General features: G+C 41.4%; 1 protein-coding gene and 1 long non-coding RNA gene across 2 annotated transcripts in view; one reads left to right on the top strand and one right to left on the bottom strand.

Annotated features, from left to right (window-relative positions):
* Positions 1 to 9,691, top strand: part of LOC131509318 (uncharacterized) — a 37,844-nt gene extending 28,153 nt beyond the window's left edge. Inside the window, exon 5 of the long non-coding RNA XR_009260430.1 lies at positions 9,497 to 9,691. This is a non-coding gene — a long non-coding RNA (uncharacterized LOC131509318). The remainder of the gene's footprint in view (positions 1 to 9,496) is intronic.
* Positions 1 to 20,911, bottom strand: part of MCC (MCC regulator of WNT signaling pathway) — a 435,778-nt gene that overhangs the window by 304,066 nt on the left and 110,801 nt on the right. Inside the window, exon 3 of the mRNA XM_058724854.1 lies at positions 11,351 to 11,565. Coding sequence (XP_058580837.1) covers positions 11,351 to 11,565 — 215 coding nt within the window. The remainder of the gene's footprint in view (positions 1 to 11,350; positions 11,566 to 20,911) is intronic.

Genomic DNA, 20,911 nt, shown 5'->3' with positions numbered 1-20,911 from the left:
CAGGCCCTAAAAGTGGATTTATTGTTTCAGTCCAACAGGTTGCCAAAGGGCAGAAGAGATACTAAAAATATTTAACAACTGGTGTGGCACAGTCAGCAGAATCTAGAACACATGCCTGCAAGATGCCAGGTGGCAGCAGTGCCGGGCCCCTGCAGGGCAGTCCTTACCCCTTACAGGCTGAATCATGGGGGGGTTGCGGGGTCCTGGGAGACAGCACCAGGTAGCAAGGACAGTGGGGGCCTGATACAGAAGTATGCCAATATTTTAATAACTGGTTGTCTGTACTAGGGAGTTCTGGCTGTATGTTAGCTCTATAAAGGAGAGTAGAGGACATAAGAACAACAACCCAGCACCAGACAGCAGAGCAGAAGAGTGACCCAGAGCCCAGTAGCAAAGATCCAAAGGAGAGGACGCAGGGGTCCCTCGTTACCCACTGGCAGCTGTCCCTTCTCTTGCTAGTGGTGAGGGACATCTCCTAGTCCTGGGGAGGGCATGGTGGGGTGTGAGGAAACCCACCCTCTAGTCTAGGTTTTACTACTTCTCTCTATGTGACATTAAAAGGATATTTTGATCTGGGCCTCTACACCTCCATTTTTTTATTAAAAAAAATTTTTTTTAACGTTTATTTATTTTTGAGACAGAGAGAGACAGAGCATGAACAGGGGAGGGTCAGAGAGGGAGACACAGAATCTGAAACAGGCTCCAGGCTCTGAGCTGTCAGCACAGAGCCCAACGTGGGGCTCGAACTCACGGACCGTGAAATCATGACCTGAGCCGAAGTTGGCCGCTTAACCGACTGAGCCACCCAGGTGCCCCTATACCTCCATTTTTTAAATGGAGGGTTTGGACAAAGGCAGGAATTTTGGACAATTTTTGACAATTTGGACAAATGCAGGACCTTTTTGCATGATCTGATATTTTCAAGTGAATTCTACATACAAGATTACTCGGCATAATTTTTAACATCTTTGAGACAGCTCGTGGCTCATAAAAAAGTGCTCAATACCTGGAAATCTCAAAATCTTGAGAGATGTCATTTCTTCAGAATGTTTTAAGTTTTTGTTTCCAAATTCCACCCCAAACTTATCCACTTGTAAGTAACTCTTGAGGCTTATTTCTGATAATTAGGTGGGGAAAACAGCAATAACAACCACGAATATTTACTGAGCACCTATTTGTATGAGACATTGTATTAAGCCCTTTCTGTGCATTACCTTGTCCTATTTCCAGGACAACCATATGAGGAGGGTATCATTATTCCTATTTTGTGAGAACACATATACTAGCAGAGGCTAAATGACTTGCCCAATGTCAGACATACAAGCACAGTATATGTGGCTGAAGTCCACATCCACAGTTACTCTGCTAGAGAATGTCATCCATGCCGAAGTTCCCACTGGTAAATGGAGAAATGGCAAAAACAAGAACAACTGTGAATTCCTCCATGAAGTTAAATTTACCTTTTCCATGTATTATTTAGAGATGCCTACCTACCTTTGTGCCAAAAAAGTCCTCTCGTTTATGGAATGATGGTGGTATTAGATGGTAGTTTAGAGTGGCTTTTGATTTTAGGCAACATACAAAGTTGGCAAGTCTCAAGTTTTTGAAATGTTACTGGTCCATGGATTTGCAATATCTGGGAGTCATTGTTCTCCAGTAGAATGAACATGTGTTATGCAGGGACTCTGTTCATTCCCAAGAGTAAAAGCTTCAAAAGGATGGTATGCCTGTCTTTTGTGCATCTTACTGGTGATAATTTGTTGATAGGGAGAGTCAGGTTATCATTTCTTCACAATCCAAATAAACTAGAGGGGAGAAATTAGAGGATTCCTCGGCCACCCTATAACTTGGTTAGCCATTCCATTTGTGACAAAGACGTGGAAACAGAAGCTAAACTAAGAGCAGAGGGGGAAAAGTAAGAATAAGTTCAGATTCTGCTAAATAAGAACAGAGAACCTCCCCAGAGAAAACCAATAACTTACACCACTGCTCCTGTATTTGTAGATTTTATGCTAACAATAGCAATAATAGTGAAGCATCCTTTGAGAGCATCTTCATTTTCACAAATAAAGACCTTTGTCAAATTTAAAATTCTTCCTATAACAAGTATTGTAATTTCAATAGCATGTTAGAACTTAATCTTAAATTTAGCACCGTGGAGTACTTCAGAGATTAAAAAGTACTTTGAAGGCTTTTTAATAACTCGGTCTTTACGAAGAATTAGTATACACCAGAATAAATAATCTCTGTACAATTATGGAGATCTCCCAAAAGGCAAATAAATATCCAGAGAAATAACTCTTCCACTCTAGTGCCTTTTTTTCTTGTGGCAACTTCTGTATGCTTCCATGCTATGAAAAGCATGAACTGCAATGATAGTTTGTGTATACATCCATATTATCTTTTATACTGACCAAGGATTGAGCTAAGGTGACTCGTTTGTAAAACCTGGCAGAGCTTGCCACCACTGGTTCCAAGTTTTCCTGGAGATGTAAAGAATTTCTTCAGGACTAAGGGATTTACAGGACTCTATATTTCTTTCTATTCCCTTCCAGGAAGCACCAGCTTCAGGACCTAAAACACATAGGGAGATTTTTCTCAAGAAGAGAGTTGAGGGTGGTGGGGTGGAGGTAGGTATAATAGACAAAGAATAAAAGGATGTGTGTGTGTGTGTGTGTGTGTCTGTGTGTGTGTGTAGGTGTCTGTGTGTTTATTTCTTGTGAAGTCAGCCAACAAACAGTGTAGTCTTGGCTTCAGGAGTAGATAACCATGATTCATCACTTACATAAAACACCCAGTGCTCATCCCAACAAGTGCCCTTCTCAATCCCTCCACCAATTTTCCCCACCCCCATCAACCTTCAGTTTGTTCTCTGTATTTAAAAGTCTCTTATTGGGGCGCCTGGGTGGCTCAGTCAGTTAAGCGTCCGACTTCGGCTCAGGTCATGATCTCGCGGTCTGTGAGTTCGAGCCCCGCGTTGGGCTCTGCGCTGACAGCTAAGAGCCTGGAGCCTGTTTCAGATTCTGTCTCTCCCTCTCTCTGACCCTCCCCCATTCATGCTCTGTCTCTGTCTCAAAAATAAATAAACGTTAAAAAAAAAAAAAAAAGTCTCTTATGGTTTGCTTCCCTCTCTGTTTGTACCTTATTTTTCCTTCCCTTCCCCTATGGTCTTCTGTTAAGTTTCTCAAATTCCACATATGAGTGAAATCATATGATATCAGTCTTTCTTTGATCGACTTATTTCCCTTAGCATAATACCCTCCAGTTCCAACCACATTGTTGCAAATGGCAAGAGTTCATTCTTTTTCATTGGCAAGTAGTATTCCATTGTATTTATAAACCACATCTTCTTTATCCATTCATCAGTTGATAGACATTTGGGCTCTTTCCATAATTTGGATATTGGTGATAGTGCTGCTATAAATATTGGGGTACATGTGCCTTTACAAATCAGCACTCCTGTGTCCTCTGGATAAATTCCTAGTAGTGCTATTGCTGGGTTGTAGGGTAATTCTATTTTTAATTTTCTGAGGAACCTCCACATTGTTTTCCAAAGTGACTGCACCAGTTTGAATTTCTACCACCAGTGCAAGAGGTTCCCCCTGAAGAAAATGATTCAAAGTCCTATAAGAAATAAGAAAGGAAAAAGCTAGTCCGAGGCTGACTGGGTCTAGCCTAATCTAAAGGTAATGATGGGGTAATTTACATGGCAACCAGTAAGTGCTGCATTTGTTAACTCCTACCCTATCCTATCCTATCCAGCAGTAAATAAATGAAAAAAAAAAAAAGAATAGAGTGTCAAAGTATAATTTTCAATAAAAGGAAAAACCATGACATTCATATAAATATAGAATGAACATTCTATATTTTTCTAAGATTTATTTAATTTATTGAAGAACCTAGCAGGATGGTAATGCTGATTCAAAGGACAGGAGTCACCATGCTCAGTCGGTTGAGCATCCGACTTCGGCTCAGGTCATGAACTCATGGTTTGTGAATTCAAACCCCATGTCGGGCTCTGTGCTGACAGCTCAGAGCCTGGAGCCTGCTTTGGATTCTGTTCCTCCCTCTCTCTCTGCCCCTCCCCTGTTTGCGTTCTGTCTCTCCCTCTCTCAAAAATAAATGAACATTAAAATTAAAACAAAAACAAACACAAAGGATAGGAGAAGCTACATAAACAATGGGAAAAATGCTGGAATAAGACGTCAAAGTTAGTTATGAAACTGGTTAATGGGGACGCCTGGCTGGCTCAGTCGCCATTATGACTCAGCATATGACTCTTGATCTCAGGCTCATGAGTTTGAGCCCCACATTGGGTATAGAGAGTACTTAAAAAACTGGTTAATGTCTTATCAGAGCAAATAAAATGTGACATTTGAGGTTATATTTTCTGCTTGGAAAAAAAATAATTTGCATCTTTACCTAGACAAAAATCATTTGATAATTTACCAATCTTCTGCAAATTCATATCCAGATTTATAGAGTCTAGATCCTAATGAATAGTGTAGTGGAGGAAAAATAATTTTCCCCTCTACCCTTCTTTTTTTTAGATTTTATTTTTAAGTAATCTCTACACCCAGTGTGAGGCTTGAACTCACAACCTAGAGATCAAGAGTCACATGCTCCATTGACTGAATCAGCCAGGTGCCCCTTCCCTCTACCCTTCTGAGTTCCTAGTGGAGACCTCTATAATAAATAAATTAACAAGAGGAAAAGAACCAAAAGTTTATTAACATGTATACAATGGAGATGCCCAGAAAAAATGAATACCTCCCTGAGGTGGCTTAGAATTCAGGATTAAATACTATCTTAATAGGGAAAGAGTAGGGGGATATAGGACTCTCAGGGGGAGAGTAAACGACTTTTAGGAAAGATGAATGGGGTCTTAGAAGAATAGATGGAAGGAATGGCAGTTTGTGATCAAGTTTGGTTATGCGGTCAAATTCTAGTCTTCTCTCCTGTAATAGGAGTCAATTTGCTCTAGTTGATGAACTTCCGGGAGGGGATCAGTTTGAGTTCCTTTTGGAGAAACTCCTTTAGTCAGATAAAGGGAGTTCAGAGAAAGTCTCTCCCTGAACTTGCTGTTTTTTCAAGGCCTAAACCTCAAAATAATCAAAATACCAAAGTGGCACATCTGGAGGTGACATGTCCTTAACTCTGACACTCATATTTTGGGGTGGCATTTTCTATTCTCCTTCATTTGTAAACAGTAAGCCCAACAAAGCTCCATCTCCTGTAGCATGAGATGGCTTGTAAGGGGCTCTAATAGGACTTTGAAAGGGCCACCAGTAATCTTTCTGTTCCAAAATGTTGACAACGTCTTGACAGTTTTCACATCCCTTGATTCTAAAACACCAAGGCAGCTGATCCAAACAAGAGGGAGATAGGATATGGATGGTGGCAGCTGAAAAGTATTAAAAAACCTCAGTATCCCATACTTGGAGTGAAGAAAAGGGAAACAAATCAAAAGTTAGCATGAAACATGAGACGTTGGTCAAGTGGTTAAACCAAAAAGGCAACTCTCATCTGTCTCACCACTACTTATTATTTCCTTATTTACTGATAAATTCCTTATTTATTTACATACATTTTGAAAATTTTTCTGTATTGGCTGAAATAAGTGGACTTGGAGTATTCCTCGAAGTAATATAACTCTGAACTCTGCATCAAATAAAGTTCAGTTAATAGTGAATTATATTAATAATTATGATCATATAGAAGATTTGCATGATAATGGACAGCATTTTAACTCAACTTCCAACATCTGTATGTTATCAGCAAAGAAAAAAAAAAGCTGCTTGGACTGTTGGATAAACAGAGTAGCAAAACTTGTTATGTCCATTTTTTTTAATGTTTATTTACTTATTTTGAGAGAGAGAGCGGTCATGCACGCACACACTCACATGAGTGAGGGAGTGGCAGAGAGAGAGGGAGGGAGAGAATCCTGACTCTCGGCTCAAACTCAAACTCATGAACCGTGAGATCACGACCTGGGCGGGAATCCAGAGTCAGATGCTTAACTGACTGAGCCACCCAGGAGACCCGTTACTCCCGTTTTTTAAATTCACTAATTGTATTTGCACAACTCATAACTGTCTTTTTTTTTTTCTCCTTTAAAAATGTAAATTACAGCTGACACTGGCACAATGCATAGCTCACTAGACTTCTAACACAGGGGAAAATGTAAACCACTTTTGCAAAAAGACTTTAAGCATGAAATTAAATCTTTAAAACGGGCAAATTTGAAGCCAAATTGTCCAAAGGATTCTAAAGGAAGCTGGCCTTGGACAACAGGATGCACAGAATTACTCCATCTGCATCAAAATGAGGCATCTCTGCTTATAATGTCATCATTTGAAATATTAGGGAAAACTCATGAAACAGCGATAGCTGGCTTTTCAAATAACAAACAACACAAAGTCAACTGGATTATTTGCCTCTCCATATAACCCACTAATTTGTTTATTTACTCTAATTCAGCTTCAATCATTTGGAAGTAAATGGTTCAAGATTCTGATAAGTTTCTATCAACCCTATATTCTAGACACTTCTGTAGCTCCTCTCAGAAATCCAATATTTTATTTGTACTGTCCCAATTCTCTGAAAACCTAAAGGGTGATAAGCTTGCCCTGTGCTGAAGAATCTCTTATTCTTTGATTCTGAGCAATCACTCAGAGCCCAGAAGAGGGTGCTCACAGAACAATCTGCTTGCTTTAACCACAGCCAGGATACATCCTCTCGACCAAAGGTTTCAATATGGTAATCCCAAATTAGGCAAGAACCATAATGATCATAGCATCTTAAAATTACAAAAGGAGAAATGGAAAGTTCCCTAAATTAAAAGCAATTCAGGGATACATAAACAAAACTGGTGAAGACCTTCTATTTTTTTATTTTTTTAAAGTTTGTTCATTTATTTTGAAAGAGAGAGAAAGCACGAGTTGGGGAGGGGCAGAGAAAGAGAGAGAGAGAGAATCCCAAGCAGGTTCTGTACTGTCATCACAGAGCCTGACATGGGACCCTAACCCATGAACCATGAGATCATGACCTGAGCCAAAGTTGGACACTTAACTGACAGAGACACTCAAGCACCCCTGAAGACCTTTTAAATGAGGGAATATGGGGAGACAAATGATGACTTTAACTTTTCATTAAATTTCTGTATTGATTCAAACACTTTATATCTTGTGCATGACTTCTTTTATAGTATAATTACTTTTCATTAACATCAATTAGTTAATGTCTTTATTAGTAAAAATTAATAAAGCTGATAATGAATATTTGAAACAAGTAGCGTGGCTGAAAGAATCTATCAAGAAATTGATATTTTCTTGAGAGGTTTATCAGTATTGTAGCTAGAAAATAAAACTTCAGTTATGTTTTATATTTATTAATTTTTTTAATTTTAAGTAGGCACCATGCCCCACGTGGGGCTTGAGCTCACGACTCTGAGATCAAGAGTCACACGCTCTACCAAGTGAGCCAGGCAGGTGCTCCTGTTCTATGTCCTATACTTAAATATGTCACTACTCAGAACCTAAAGCATCACGATTAATACACTCTTCCCTGAAATACAAATCTTTGGAGAGAAAATGCATCAGAGAACAGATGGTACCCCTTTCCCATTGCCTCTCTTCTTTACTAAACTCCCCGAGGGTCTCATCTTGCTTTGCTGATAGCCATATGAATTAGGTTTACACGGTACTGGCAGTTTCGCCGCTGGCCTGTGGTAGCTTGGTGCTAAGTCAATTTAGCTAACCTGGAATGTTTCCCAGAGTTTTTTTTTTTTTTCCTGTGTGATTCTTTATGGCCACGAGAGACATTCTGTGTGAAAACCAGAAGGTAGAAGTGAAGAAGTCATATTTTTTATGCCCTGGACATTATTGTTAATCTGCCGCTAACTTACTGGTGTATCAGGCTTGTAGCAGCTCCAGGTCCCCCGGGTCTTCTCTTCCTGCTTCTCTGAGTCCTGGGCCAGGTATGCGTGCAGCTCCATGATAATGGGCGCCAACTTCCCCTGCAGGGTCACCCACAGCATTGGGGTTGGTCATAGTAAGAGACAGAAGTGGGTTCCAGTGTCTCCTTATGGGTTCCAAGTTGTCCTCATGCATGCTGGCTTGTCTTTGCCTCCTCTACACGCAGCTTTCCTTCTGGTGTGCTGATCTGACAGACTTAGAGTAACTTCAGGCTCAACCCTAGACATAGAGTCAACAGCCTACACAGATCACTCCACCAGCTCCCACATTCGTGTAAAATCTACCCCTTGTAATAAATCCCTTATTCTATGTCAAGTGCAGCCATCTGCTTCTCAGATGAAACTCTAACTGCTATAAGCTTCTATGTACATCACCATCTTGTTGCCTTTGCATTTTGAATAGTGTGTTGAGCCTCAAACTCATAACATCCACTGTCCTCGGTAGAAGGCAAAGACAGGTGGTATTTGGTTGTAGGAGAAAAGGAAGGGATGCTTAGAATGGTAAAAGTTTGTAGAGCAAGCTCCCAGAAGCTTTTCAACACTAAAAATGCCTGTTCCAGTTACTTATTTCCTCTCATCTCCAAATCCATCTTTCCTTGCCTTGCTTTGTGGTGCTGAACCTGACCCCGTAAACATTTCTTCCATAAGGAGCACTGGAGGGACACTGGAGGAAGAAGGGAATTCTCATCCTGGTTTTGTGGTACTCTTCTCCCCTGCTTGCTCTTGGAGTGGATGGAGGCCAGAAGTGCACGGACATCCAGTGGTGCTCACCCCTAATAAGTTTGATGGCACCATCTGGGGCACTTCCCAGTGGGTTTTGCCACCACTGCAGCAGGCAGCTTCCCAGTGAATTCGTCTCGCACCTTGAGGGGCACCTTCTTAGTGATGCTCAATGAGTCTGGCAGATGCCCAAATGGGTAGCTTCCAGCAAGTTTCCTACTTACTAGCCCCCTCCTGTAGCATCTCAGGGAATTTCTCTGCCATCCAGTGGTCCCCAGCCACTCCCTTTCAATGGAGACAGGTGAAGAGAGGGCCCTCTTCTAAATTTGTTTCTTCCTTGAGCACCACGCCTCAGCCTTAGAGGGAGTGGGTACTGTTTACACGTGCTACTCGTGTGTTCATTAGAATTTTCTTTACTCCTTAGTAGGTAATCTGCTACTAGTTAATAATTTTTATGTCAGACTTCCCCCGTGTGAATTACTGTGTGCTTTTTGGATGCTTGATAAAATGTCTTTTGCTCTTAGTAGCTATTAAAGAAATACAACTTAATCTTATTAGTTCAGGATTTGTTTTAGAAGGAACATAAATTATGTGTAATGTGAGTGCATAAGAGAAGGGATCACCCAGGTGTGCAGTTTAGAAAAGCTATTTGCTTTCTCTGGCCACCTCTACGAGGTGATCCTCAAAATGGGATCCATGGTTCCCTGTGAACAGACCCCAAGTCCACTATTGCTGTGAAGCAAACCACCCTAAAAATAATGGTTAAAACTACAATCATTTATTATTTCTCACGTTTGTCAGGAAGACTCCAAAGTCACACAACAAATGGTGAAGATACAGGAAAGGGTGAAGAATCAAGGCTCAAAAATGCACCCTACCACAGGGTCCAGGGATATTACCAAAGGTCTGCAAGTTTAAACGGTATTTTGAAATTTGCAATTCAGTGAGAAAATAAATAATGTAATCACATTGTGATAATGAAGTCACAGAACTTCAGTGCCTGCATTTGCATTATGGTCCTATTCTCACCGAGGAATTGCCTTAAGGGAGCGTGTACCTCTTTGTTTGTGGAGTTATAGTTTCTTTCTTTCTTTCTTTCTTTCTTTCTTTCTTTCTTTCTTTCTTTCTTTCTTTCTTTCTCTCTGTTTCTCTCTCCCCTTCTTTTTTTACTTATTCATTGTAGTCCAATGAACAGTCACCATTTTTATTATGTTTGTCATAAGCTTTTTATTGAAAAAAAATTTTAAGTTTATTTATTTTGAGAGAGAGAGAGAGAGAGAGAGAGAGAGAATGGCAGGGAGGGGCAGAGATGGAAAGAGAGAATCCCAAGCAGACTCTTCACCCTCAGCGCAGAGCCCAATGTGGGGCTCGAACTCATGAACCTCGAGAAGATGACCTGTGCGGAAATCAAGAGTCGGAGGCTCAACTGAACCACCCAGGCGCCCCTGTCACAAGCTTTTATACACATAAAACATGTATATGAGAAGTGTACAAACTGTAAGGGTATACTTCATGAATTTTAGTAAAATGAACACTTCTGTATGTTATAGGTTTACAGAAAAGTTGCAAAGATAGTTCTCATATACCTCATACCCTGTTTCTGCCATTATTAACACCTTACATTATTATGGTATAGATGTCACAATTAATGAACAAATATGGACACATTATTATTAACTAAAACCCATAATTTATACAGGTTCATTAGTGTTTTACCTAATGTCCCATCAGGGTGCCATATTACATTTAATTGCCATATCTTCTCAGGCTCCTCTGAGCTGTGAGAGTTTCTTTTTCTGAGACTTTCCTTGCCTCTGATATCCTTGACAGTTTTGAGGAGTACTGGTCAGGTATTTTATACAATGCCCTTTTAAATGGGATCTAAGAACTGTATTTTAATTATTGTTGGAATATTTAGAATTGTTAGCTCCTTTGAACATGTCACCAAAAGTGTCGGAATCAGAAAAGTATCTCAAACACAAAAAGTTTGAAAATCAGTTGTCTACATCAAAGCAGACTATAAGTATACATAAGTGAAGTTGTCAAGATGTCTATTCTACCATTCAAACTTCAATTTCAAAAAGCAATGTAGGTTTGCAGACCATTCTCACAGTGGTTGGTTAGTAATCTTAATTTATAAGCCATCTGCCTGTCACCCAAAACAGCCCAGACCATCAGCCACCCACCTGTATTCCCCTGCTCTAACATCACATGGAAGATGTTCCGAAGTCAGACGCTGAACTCACTAAGCCACCCAGGTGCCCCAACAGAAAATGTTTTTAAAGTACAAGCAGAAACAATAATCAAACTTTCAATGAAATATTTTCCTCTTTGCATTTTAAAGGATTAACATCCAAATTAGGGAGCAGAAAGGATTACATCCTATCAATTTGCACTCTGGTCATGGAAAAGCTGTTGTCAATACTCTAGTAATTAAATCCATACAAGTTGCAGACTTCATTGAAAAGCCTTTGACAAGAGTGAAGTCACTGATCACAAGTGTTTGTGGAGCACTTAACATTATTGGCAATGCTGTAAACGGTATATGGTTGTTTAGCTTCATAAGAAATATAATACCGGAGCTCAAAATTAAAATACCTGTATTGGAATACATACAGGCCTAAAGATGTGTTTTATGAACCAGAAAGTACTCACTGTGTTGGCCAGCTCCAGATAGCTTCCTCCTACAGAGCTGCCAAAATGCTGTGACTGTGCGAGCAGTTTGTGGAGGGCAGCAGCCTGCTGATGCAAAGAGCGTCCGCCACACTCGAGAAGCTTCTGCAGGGCCCACTGACTCTGCAAGTCCGGGCTCTGGAGGTCCCTGGCACCGGAGTCATACTCCCAGCTCTCCCTGGCTGCTGACAGGGCACCTACGTCCAGGAGAGGCAGGGGAAATAAAAAGATATTTCCTTCATTAGTCTCTGGGTGGCCAATAAGCAATGATTTGGAACCCCCTAAGCCTTCCACGTGCCAGCATGTCAGAACACACGCGGTGCCCAGACTGCAGGCTAAGTGCTTTCTCTTTCAAATTGACACCTGGGGAGCCTGGAGATAAAAGCAGTTTTAGGCAAATCATTCAGAAATAACTATCCAATGACTTTGTGCCCCCCAAACAGAATTACTTAGCAAAAAAGCACCAGAGAGCCAAGAAAAGGGAATCCGGAGCAAAGCCACCTCTGTCTGTGATCAGCCTTCTTTTTTAAAAAAAAAATTTTTTTTGAGCATTTATTTATTGTTGAGAGACAGAGAGAGATGCAGAGTGTGAGCAGGGAAGGGGCAGAGAGAGAGGGAGACACTGAATCTGAAGCAAGCTCCAGGCTCTGGGCTGTCAGCACAGAGCCCGATGTGGGGCTCGAACTCATGAACTGTGAGATCATGACCTGAGCTGAAGTCAGACGCTTAACCGACTGAGCCACCCAGGTGCCCCTCTGTGATCAGCCTTCTTACTGTAAACCTTTTCTCCTGGTTGAGGAAGAAGGGAGCAAGTGAGAAGACAGAAAGTTAAGATATGGCACTTTATCATGATTTTCTCTCTCCTGGAAGTAGCTACAGGAAGCTGAACCGTGTTTGCCACTTAGGTGTGGCCATGCAGCTGAGTCCTGAGCAGAAGGTGAGCAGAAGTGACAAGCATCGCTTCAGGGCCTGGCTCCCAAAACCACCGGCGTGCGACTGTCCATGGCCTTTGCCTTCTGGCCTGGTGCAAATGGCCAGGTGCCCTTGGAAGCCATGTGGTACAGATGGTGAGGCCGTAAGATGGACGATGCCTGAGTCCCTGATTTATCTCTGGCAGCAGGGCTGGCTGCCCATCTCAGGCACCCTGCTTCGACTTCATGTGATTTGAAAAGGGAAATTCCTTTGGTGTTTGAGTCACGGCATAGTTTTCATTTGTTTCTCAGAACAGTTAGTATGACCTTAACTGTTACAACAGATTTAAACCTAATAAAAGATGCTAATAATTATGATACAATGACAAAGTAGACCTGGAAAGGGGTGGGGATGTTCAGGGAAAGCTTTCTGGAGGAGAAAGCCTGATGCTTCAATTGTCACCTTGGCTAGAAAAATTAGATTTGGGGCAAAGTGCTCTTCTTTGTGTTGCTCACTTCTGAACAGAAGGCCCTTGGGTGCAGCTGGCTGGTGGAGTCTGGGTCACGTGCCTCTGTCTCAGCTGCAAGGGAGGCTGGGAAATTTGTTTCCTGGCTTCTACTCTGGGGAGGCAGGGTTTGTAAGGTGAGACCTTTCCTAAACATAGGAGTGATTCAAAATGCCTGGGCAGATAGAAAACATGACAAAGGTCTATACACAGACACTGTGCCCGGTACTGGAGATGAAGCAGTGAGCGCAACAAACTGTTGTTCCTGCCCGTAAAGTTTTCATATTGGTGCATCTTCAATACCTGACTTTTAATGGCAAAAAGAGAGGGACTCATTAAAATGATTTAATTTGTACTATGAAATGAGAACATAGGGGCGCCTGGGTGGCGCAGTCGGTTAAGCGTCCGACTTCAGCCAGGTCACGATCTCGTGGTCCGTGAGTTCGAGCCCCGCGTCAGGCTCTGGGCTGATGGCTCGGAGCCTGGAGCCTGTTTCCGATTCTGTGTCTCCCTCTCTCTCTGCCCCTCCCCCATTCATGCTCTGTCTCTCTCTGTCCCAAAAATAAATAAAAAACGTTGGAAAAAGAAATGAGAACATATACAGATTATTCTATAATTTATTTGAGTGTAATTACATATAGCAAACTACAAATTATGTTCATTGGTTTCTGATATGAACATCCAATCTTCCCTTAATAGGTATTGGTGAGTTTAATCAATGTGATTGGGTAAACTGTCTTTGTCTGGAACCACCCCTATGGTTCATGTTCTGATCTTCTTCAGTCAGTTTGACCCAACACTCTCTCTCTCTCTCTCTCTCTCTCTCTCTCTCTTTTTTAAGTAGGCTCCATGCCCAGCATGGACACTGACCCAGATGCCCCAGACCCAACACTTCTTTTGTACAGTGCTGTATGGCTGGAGCGACAGTCTTTGTATCAAAGCAGACCATCAAAGCAATCACTATGTTTGCAATTGTTTAAAGTTTCTTTTAATATTAAACTCTGTCAGCTGTATTGCAAGGACAGTTTTGTTTTCCTTCAACATAGACTGCAATAGGCCTGCCCTCCCTCCGCCTGCTCCTCTGAGTGATTGCTGCCATTTGTCTAGTGCCTCTCATTCTCTGTCCCAGCCCAGCAGCATGTGGCAAGAGGACTGACAGAGGTCAGAGCTGAAAAGTGGGTTGAATCACAGAGGGCCTTCTATCTCCTATATAAACAAGCATGGGCATGGACCCTTGCCTTTATGTTCCACCACAGGACCCAGTACCTTGCACACACACAGCCTGAGACAGCAGGCATTTAATATACATTTAGTGAGTGGATGGCTGAATTATCCATGGTTGTGGTACCATAGGGTTTCACTTATTAACAGGAAAAGCAACATGAAGATTAATTTTTAAAATCAAAATAAATTATACACTTAAACTTTATCTCTATGCAAACAGGGAGCCTCGTTTTCAAATAATAAAATACAGCAGTTGTGGGATAAGACGGCCCAAGGAAGCTTCATTTGAATTTATGATGCTGTACTAACAGACCTAAACCCAGTTTCTGACAGAGTCATATAATCAGGTTAGCCAAGCTCCATGTTAATCAGCAAGATCAAAAGGCCCTCACACTATTACCATAACAATTTTTGCTGAAGTGATGCTGAGGAACTCAGGTCTTCTGCTAAGAAGTCAAGTCAATCACATTAGCATCCACATAAATGGACCCCAGAAAAGGAAGTGCACATTTAAAATACAGTACACAGGGCGTCTGGGTGTCTCAGTCGGTTGAGCTTCTGACTTCGACTCAGGTCATGATCTCACGGTCTGTGAGTTCGAGCCCAGCGTCGGGCTCTGTGCTGACAGCTCAGAGCCTGGAGCCTGCTTCAGATTCTGTGTCTCCCTCTCTCTGACCCTCCCCCGTTCATGCTCTGTCTCTCTCTGTCTCAAAAATAAACATTTAAAAAAAATTTTTTAAATAAAATATAGTACACTATTCCCATTACTCTCTTTCAATCTGATTTTTCTGGATATAAAACCAACATTCTGGAGACAAAATTAGTCAGTAAATTGGGATGATCTCATTGAAAACCATCAACAGTGTAGGTCTGATAACTGTCTTCCTCCCCCCCATTTTTTGAAATTCATTTATTTTTGAGAGGGGGAGAGAGTGGGAGAGAGGGGGAGAGAGGATCCAAAGCAAGGCTCTGCACTCACAGCAGAGAGCCCAATGTGGGGCTCAAACTCACAAACTGTGAGATCATGACCTGAGCTGAAGTCAGATGCTTAACAAACTGAGCCACCCAGGCACCCTCATCTTCCTTTTGCCCTTTGAAATATCATGATGCCTGATGTTTCCAGGCTCACACTCAGCCTCTTGTTGGCCCCACTTCACTCCTTTGCTAACCTCAAGAAAAGCCTGTTGACCTCAGGGAGATAGATGGCTGTGCTTCTTTTCCTTCACATGGATACCATTACAATTCTACTGTCTCCCTGTGCTCACCATGCTCTCTGGTCTCTTCTAATAAGGACACTGATGTCATCATGAGGGCACCATCACTCATGGCCTCGTCTGACCCTAATTACCTCCCAAAAGAAACATCTCCAAACCCCATTACATTGAGGGGTTAGGGCTTCAACCTATGAATTCCAGGGGAACACAAACAGTCCACAACAACCAATGATGAGCTGCTGTCCAGGCCACTTAGGAAACCAACGGCATGGCATCCCTTTAAAGACCAAAGGCCTAACCACTGCCTGGGCCTAGAAGTCTCTGCACACACAGAATCAAAGAAGGCCATCATTTCTGCCATGATAATTCTTTAAAATTTTTTTTTAATGTTTATTTATTTCTGAGACAGAGCATGAGTGGAGGAGGGGCAGAGAGAGAGGGGGACACAGAATCCGAAGCAGGCTCCAGGCTCTGAGCTGTCAGCACAGAGCCCGATGCGGGGCTCAAACTCACAGACCGTGAGATCATGACCTGAGCCGAAGTCGGACGCTCAACCGACTGAGCCACCCAGGCACCCCTGCCATGATAATTCTTTAGGACAATCTGAAGTAAGGGATGAGGTGTATTCTTTTATTTTAAATGTTTAAAGGCGGCAGGCACATATTCTAAATGTTTCCCTGATCAGAAAAGCACAGAAAACAAGTGGCATTTTAACATGTTTATAAAATACATCATTGCAGAAACCCTGATCTCAGAGAAATGATGAAACAGAAAACCTGCCACACATGAGACCTTTATTCTGCTGGGTACATGGCAGCTATGAGCCAGTGCTCTAATCCCACCTTCAAAGTGTCACCCAGCTTCGAGTCCGAAGCCTGCAAATACTGTGCCTATTCACCAAAGGCATTATGAGACCTTCCTAGTAGGCCAAACCCCCCATGAGGATAAGGGAGGACAAAGCATTTAAAACACCTAGAAGTTGGGTGCCTGGGTGGCTCAGTAGGTTAAGCATCTGACTCATGATTTGGGCTCAGGTCGTGATCTTGCAGTTCCTGGGTTTGAGCCTGCTTGGGATTCTTTCTCTCTCCCTCTCTCTCTCTCTGCCCCTCCCCTGCTTGCTCTCTCTCTCTCTCTCTCTCTCAAAATAAATAAATAAACTTCTTTTAAAAAGTTAAGAAAAGGGGCGCCTGGGTGGCGCAGTCGGTTAAGCGTCCGACTTCAGCCAGGTCACGATCTCGCGGTCCGTGAGTTCGAGCCCCGCGTCAGGCTCTGGGCTGATGGCTCGGAGCCTGGAGCCTGTTTCCGATTCTGTGTCTCCCTCTCTCTCTGCCCCTCCCCCGTTCATGCTCTGTCTCTCTCTGTCCCAAAAATAAATTAAAAATGTTGAAAAAAATAATAATAAAAATAAAAAATTAAGAAAAAAACACCTAGAAGTCACCTTAAAGATAGTAACAATTTGGGGCACCTGGGTGGCTCAGTCGGTTGAGCCTCTGACTTCAGCTCAGCTCAGGTCATGATCTCATGGTTCGTGAGTTCGAGCCCCGCGTCGGGCTCTGTGCTGACAGTTCAGAGCCTGGAGCCTGCTTCAGATTCTGTGTCTCCCTCTCTCTCTGACCCACCCCCGTTCATGCTCTGTCTGTCCCAAAAATAAATAAACATTTAAAAAAATTTTTTAAAAAGCAACAATAATCATGATACCTAACATCTACTCAAAGCCACTAGGAGCTGGGCACTGTTCTAAGTATCTTCCATATATTATCTCATTTAGTTCTACCCACAGCCTATGAATGACAAAATCATTTTTCCCAGTTTTAGAAGAGGGCGTTTTCTCTCTTTCAGCTTCTGTTGTAGACATTGCCCGTTTGCATAGGATAGCGGTTAAGAGCTGGGGTTTTGTAGTCAAGTTGCTTGGGGTCAAATAAGACTCACCATGACCAGCTAGCTACGTGACCTCAAGAAAATTATTTAAACTAAGCCCAGGTTTCTTCATCTTTAGAATGGGGATCATAACATGTTCTTCACAGAGGTGTTGCGAGAATTAAACAAGATAAAAATATGTAGAAAATTTAGACAATCCCTGGCACACAGTAAACTGATCAGTGAATGTTAGCAATCATCTGGTCACATCTCACAATTTTAGTTATTTGGAATCCATTTTGAATAACTCCATAGGGACAAACATAAGGGAGAAATATATACTCTCTCCCAGCTTTTAAAGGTTACCTGTTGAAAAACAAACCTTTGGCACCTAACCAGTGGCTAAAATTTCATCAATGGTTTTATACTTAATATTAGGGCTATTGTAAAGAAAAGAGCCAATTAAGTCAGAGCCAAAGTTATATTTCTCTGAGTAAAGAATATTCCATTAGTAACTCAAAGTCTTTGATTATTGGGTTTGAAAGACTTTGCTTCCCTATTCTACTTAGCCTACTCTTATCTCCAGAGGACAACCCACCTTCCTAAAACTGGTGGCAGCAGCTCAAAAGCAGAACAAGTATGAGTTATTCATCAGATCTGTGCTCTGGCTGCTCTCACCACCCCTCTGTTTTCTACCTGCATTTCCTTCTTTTCTATTCTTCATTTGAATGTTGGGGCCTCACATCACATTATGGGCAGATGATAATGCAGAGTGGTTAGGGGGTCCTGAGACCTGTATTAATAGCGTCCTATGATACTGTCTGTATCGAGCGATCGTTAATTTTTCATTTCTGTGGATTATTTAGACAACATTACCTAATTTATTCCCTCAATGGCAAGAGAGAAAATACTCCTTTCAAAACACCAGGGGCAGCTACCTTTCTGAATTTAGACGTACCACACCGATAGAAAGAAGCATGGGAGAATTTGAACAATCAGCTTCCAGGTGTCAGCCTTCCCTGTCATAGCACATTTACTATTCCCAGATAATAGTGACATCAACAGAAGCAGCAGTAAATCGTTTAGTCCAGAAGGGAAGCACTGTTTGAGTCTTTAGTCATTTATTAATGTCAATGCTTGGTACAAAATTCAGGAGCGCAACTCCCATGAGGACCTCTAGCTTCCTCTAGCACAGATTACATTGCAAATGCAGGCCAACTGTCTTAAGAATCTGGTCTGTGATCACAAGGAAAACTGGGTGGTAAAGGATTGATAAATAGAGCCTACCTATCCTTCTGGGAAAAACAAAAACCAAGAGCAATTCAAAGCACATGTCCTACCTACTAAGGGAAGATAAATAATATTAGCTCCCAATGATAAAATTCAATTCTTTGGCCTTTGGCTATCTTCAGGAAGTGAGCCTTTTAGTGTCCTATTTTGAATATATGTCACATGTGTCCTATCTAGGGACAATGTACTGAATTTCAGTGAAACTTTGGGAATAGAGTGGAAGATGTATTTTGAAATGCAATTCCCTTTCCCTGCCTTAAGACTGTTGATAGGTGACAAGAAGCAAAGAAATGAAAAAATGCATTTTTCTTACTGAAGTGTGCTTACCAACATCATCATCACTGGCTATTTCTTTTTTTTTTAATTTTTTTAAATGTTTATTTATTTTTGAGAGAGACAGAGACAGAGACAGAGACAGAGAGACAGAGCACGAGCGGGGAAAGATCAGAGAGAAAGGGAGACACAGAATCCAAAACAGGGTCCCGGCTCTGAGCTGTCAGCACAGAGCCCGATGCGGGGCTCGAACTCACAAACCGTGGGATCATGACCTGAGCTGAAGCCGGACGCTCAACCGACTGAGCCACTGAGGCACCCCTCCTGGCTATTTCTTAATGCTGCACTCTTTACAAGGAAGTTCAATGATCCTTGGTGTATTTAAGCACAGGCTTGAGAACGTCTAATGGAAGGTAGTTCAGAGACAACCAAAAGGAAGAAAGAATAAATAACCTTTAAAATTCTTCTCCAGCTCTAGATTATTCCCAGATTCTATTGTCCTGGTTAAATTTAATATAAAGGAGAAAATGTCTGCCCTTAGGCAGTTAATAATTTAGTTATGAAAGCACAGCTGAGGCAAGCATCTTTAACTCTAAAAAGACAATTAAAAATAATATTTGGCAGCTTATTATCTTGGCTTGTCTAAACTAGATATATGAAGGAGATAAGCAAGAGGGTTGATTTAGGGCTAAAGAATTCAAAGGATTGTTTAGGCAAAGTGTTAAAATGAGCATTAGAGCAAAGAAGTATTAATTGAGTTTCACTTGAACCTGAGGCTGGCTTGGGGTTAAAGGGGCTAATGTTCATATGGTCCACAAAGTTTAAGATTTTATTATTAGATTTTTTTTTAATGTTTATTTATTTTTGAGAGAGAGAGAGAGAAAGAGCACAAGAGGGGGAGAAGCAGAGAGAATGGGGCCAGAGGATCAGAAGCAGGCTCTGTGATGACAGCTGAGTGCCCAATGCAGGGCTCAAACTCATGAATGCGGAGATCATGACCTGAGACGAAGTCAGACTCTCAACCAACGGAGCCACCCAGGTGTCTCTAAGATTTTTTTTTAAGACTTGTCTCTCTTGGTTAGAAGGCAGAGACTGTATTTTGGATCAACTTCTCTTCCTCTTACAAGGCATATTAATGGGCCATGTATTCAGTAAGCCCTTGTTAGTCACTAATTTTTAAGTACCAGACTGAATGAGGATAATGCTAATCTGGGCCTATGCTCTGTAATGAGAAGCATCACACAGATCCTTTGATTGGCATGGCCATAGGGTTTGTCATATTACTTGGCTGAAGATTAGCCTAATCAAAATGGAAAATGCCAGGCAGGAAAAATACACAAACAGGAATTTAAAAAATTATTCTGATTCCAGCTTCTTAGCAAAAAATAGAATTATATTATGCTTTATTCCTAAAAAGTTGCTACTTTTCACTTAAGTTTTTTAATGTGTTGGATCATATTAATTTTCTAATGTTAAACCAAACTTGCATTCAAGAGACAAACCCAACATAGTCAAAATATGTGATATCTTATTTATTATTGATTTTGGTTTGCTAGTATTTTGTCTACTATTTTTGCATCTCTGTTCAAAAGTTAAATTGGCCTTATAACTTTTCCTTCATATACTGTCCTTGTCACATTTTGGTATTAAGTTTATGTGTGAGTCTAATTATTTGTTTTTGAATGTTAAGTAGGCCTCACAGTGAAGCTATCTGGGCCTTGTGGACATTTTGAAAATTACTGTTTTGATTTTATTCTTAGTTATAGAACTATTCAGATTTTATACTCCTTAATAAATTAGTTTTAGAAAGTTATATTTTCCTGGAAGTTTCCTTCTTCCTTAAAAAAAATTTTTTTAAGTTTATTTATTTATTTTGAGAGAGAGAGACAGTGAGTGCAAGTGGGGGGAGGGGCAGAGAGCAAGGGAGAGAGAGAACTCCAATCAGGCTCTGTGCCATCAGCACAGAGCCCCACATGGGCCTTGATCCCACAAACACTGAGATCATGACCTGAGCCAAATCAAGAGTCAGATGCTTAACAGACTGAGCCACCCAGGCACTGCTCCTTATTTCTTTTAAATTTTTAAAATACATTGGCAGAGCTGTTCATAGTGTTTTCTTTTTGTTCATTTCTGCAGTATCTTTGTACTCTTGATATCAGTTATAACAAACCCTTACTTGGCCACCTAACCTGCCAACAGGTAGGCTTGGCTGGATGACACAGTCTTGACTTAGTTGCTGTGTGTGCGTATCAGAGGCCCCTGCATGTC

Source organism: Neofelis nebulosa, chromosome 1 (genome assembly GCF_028018385.1).
Source record: "Neofelis nebulosa isolate mNeoNeb1 chromosome 1, mNeoNeb1.pri, whole genome shotgun sequence".
NCBI lineage: Eukaryota > Metazoa > Chordata > Mammalia > Carnivora > Felidae > Neofelis > Neofelis nebulosa.
The sequence above is the reverse complement of the archived record's forward strand: the minus strand, read 5'-3'. Positions and strand labels throughout refer to the sequence as shown.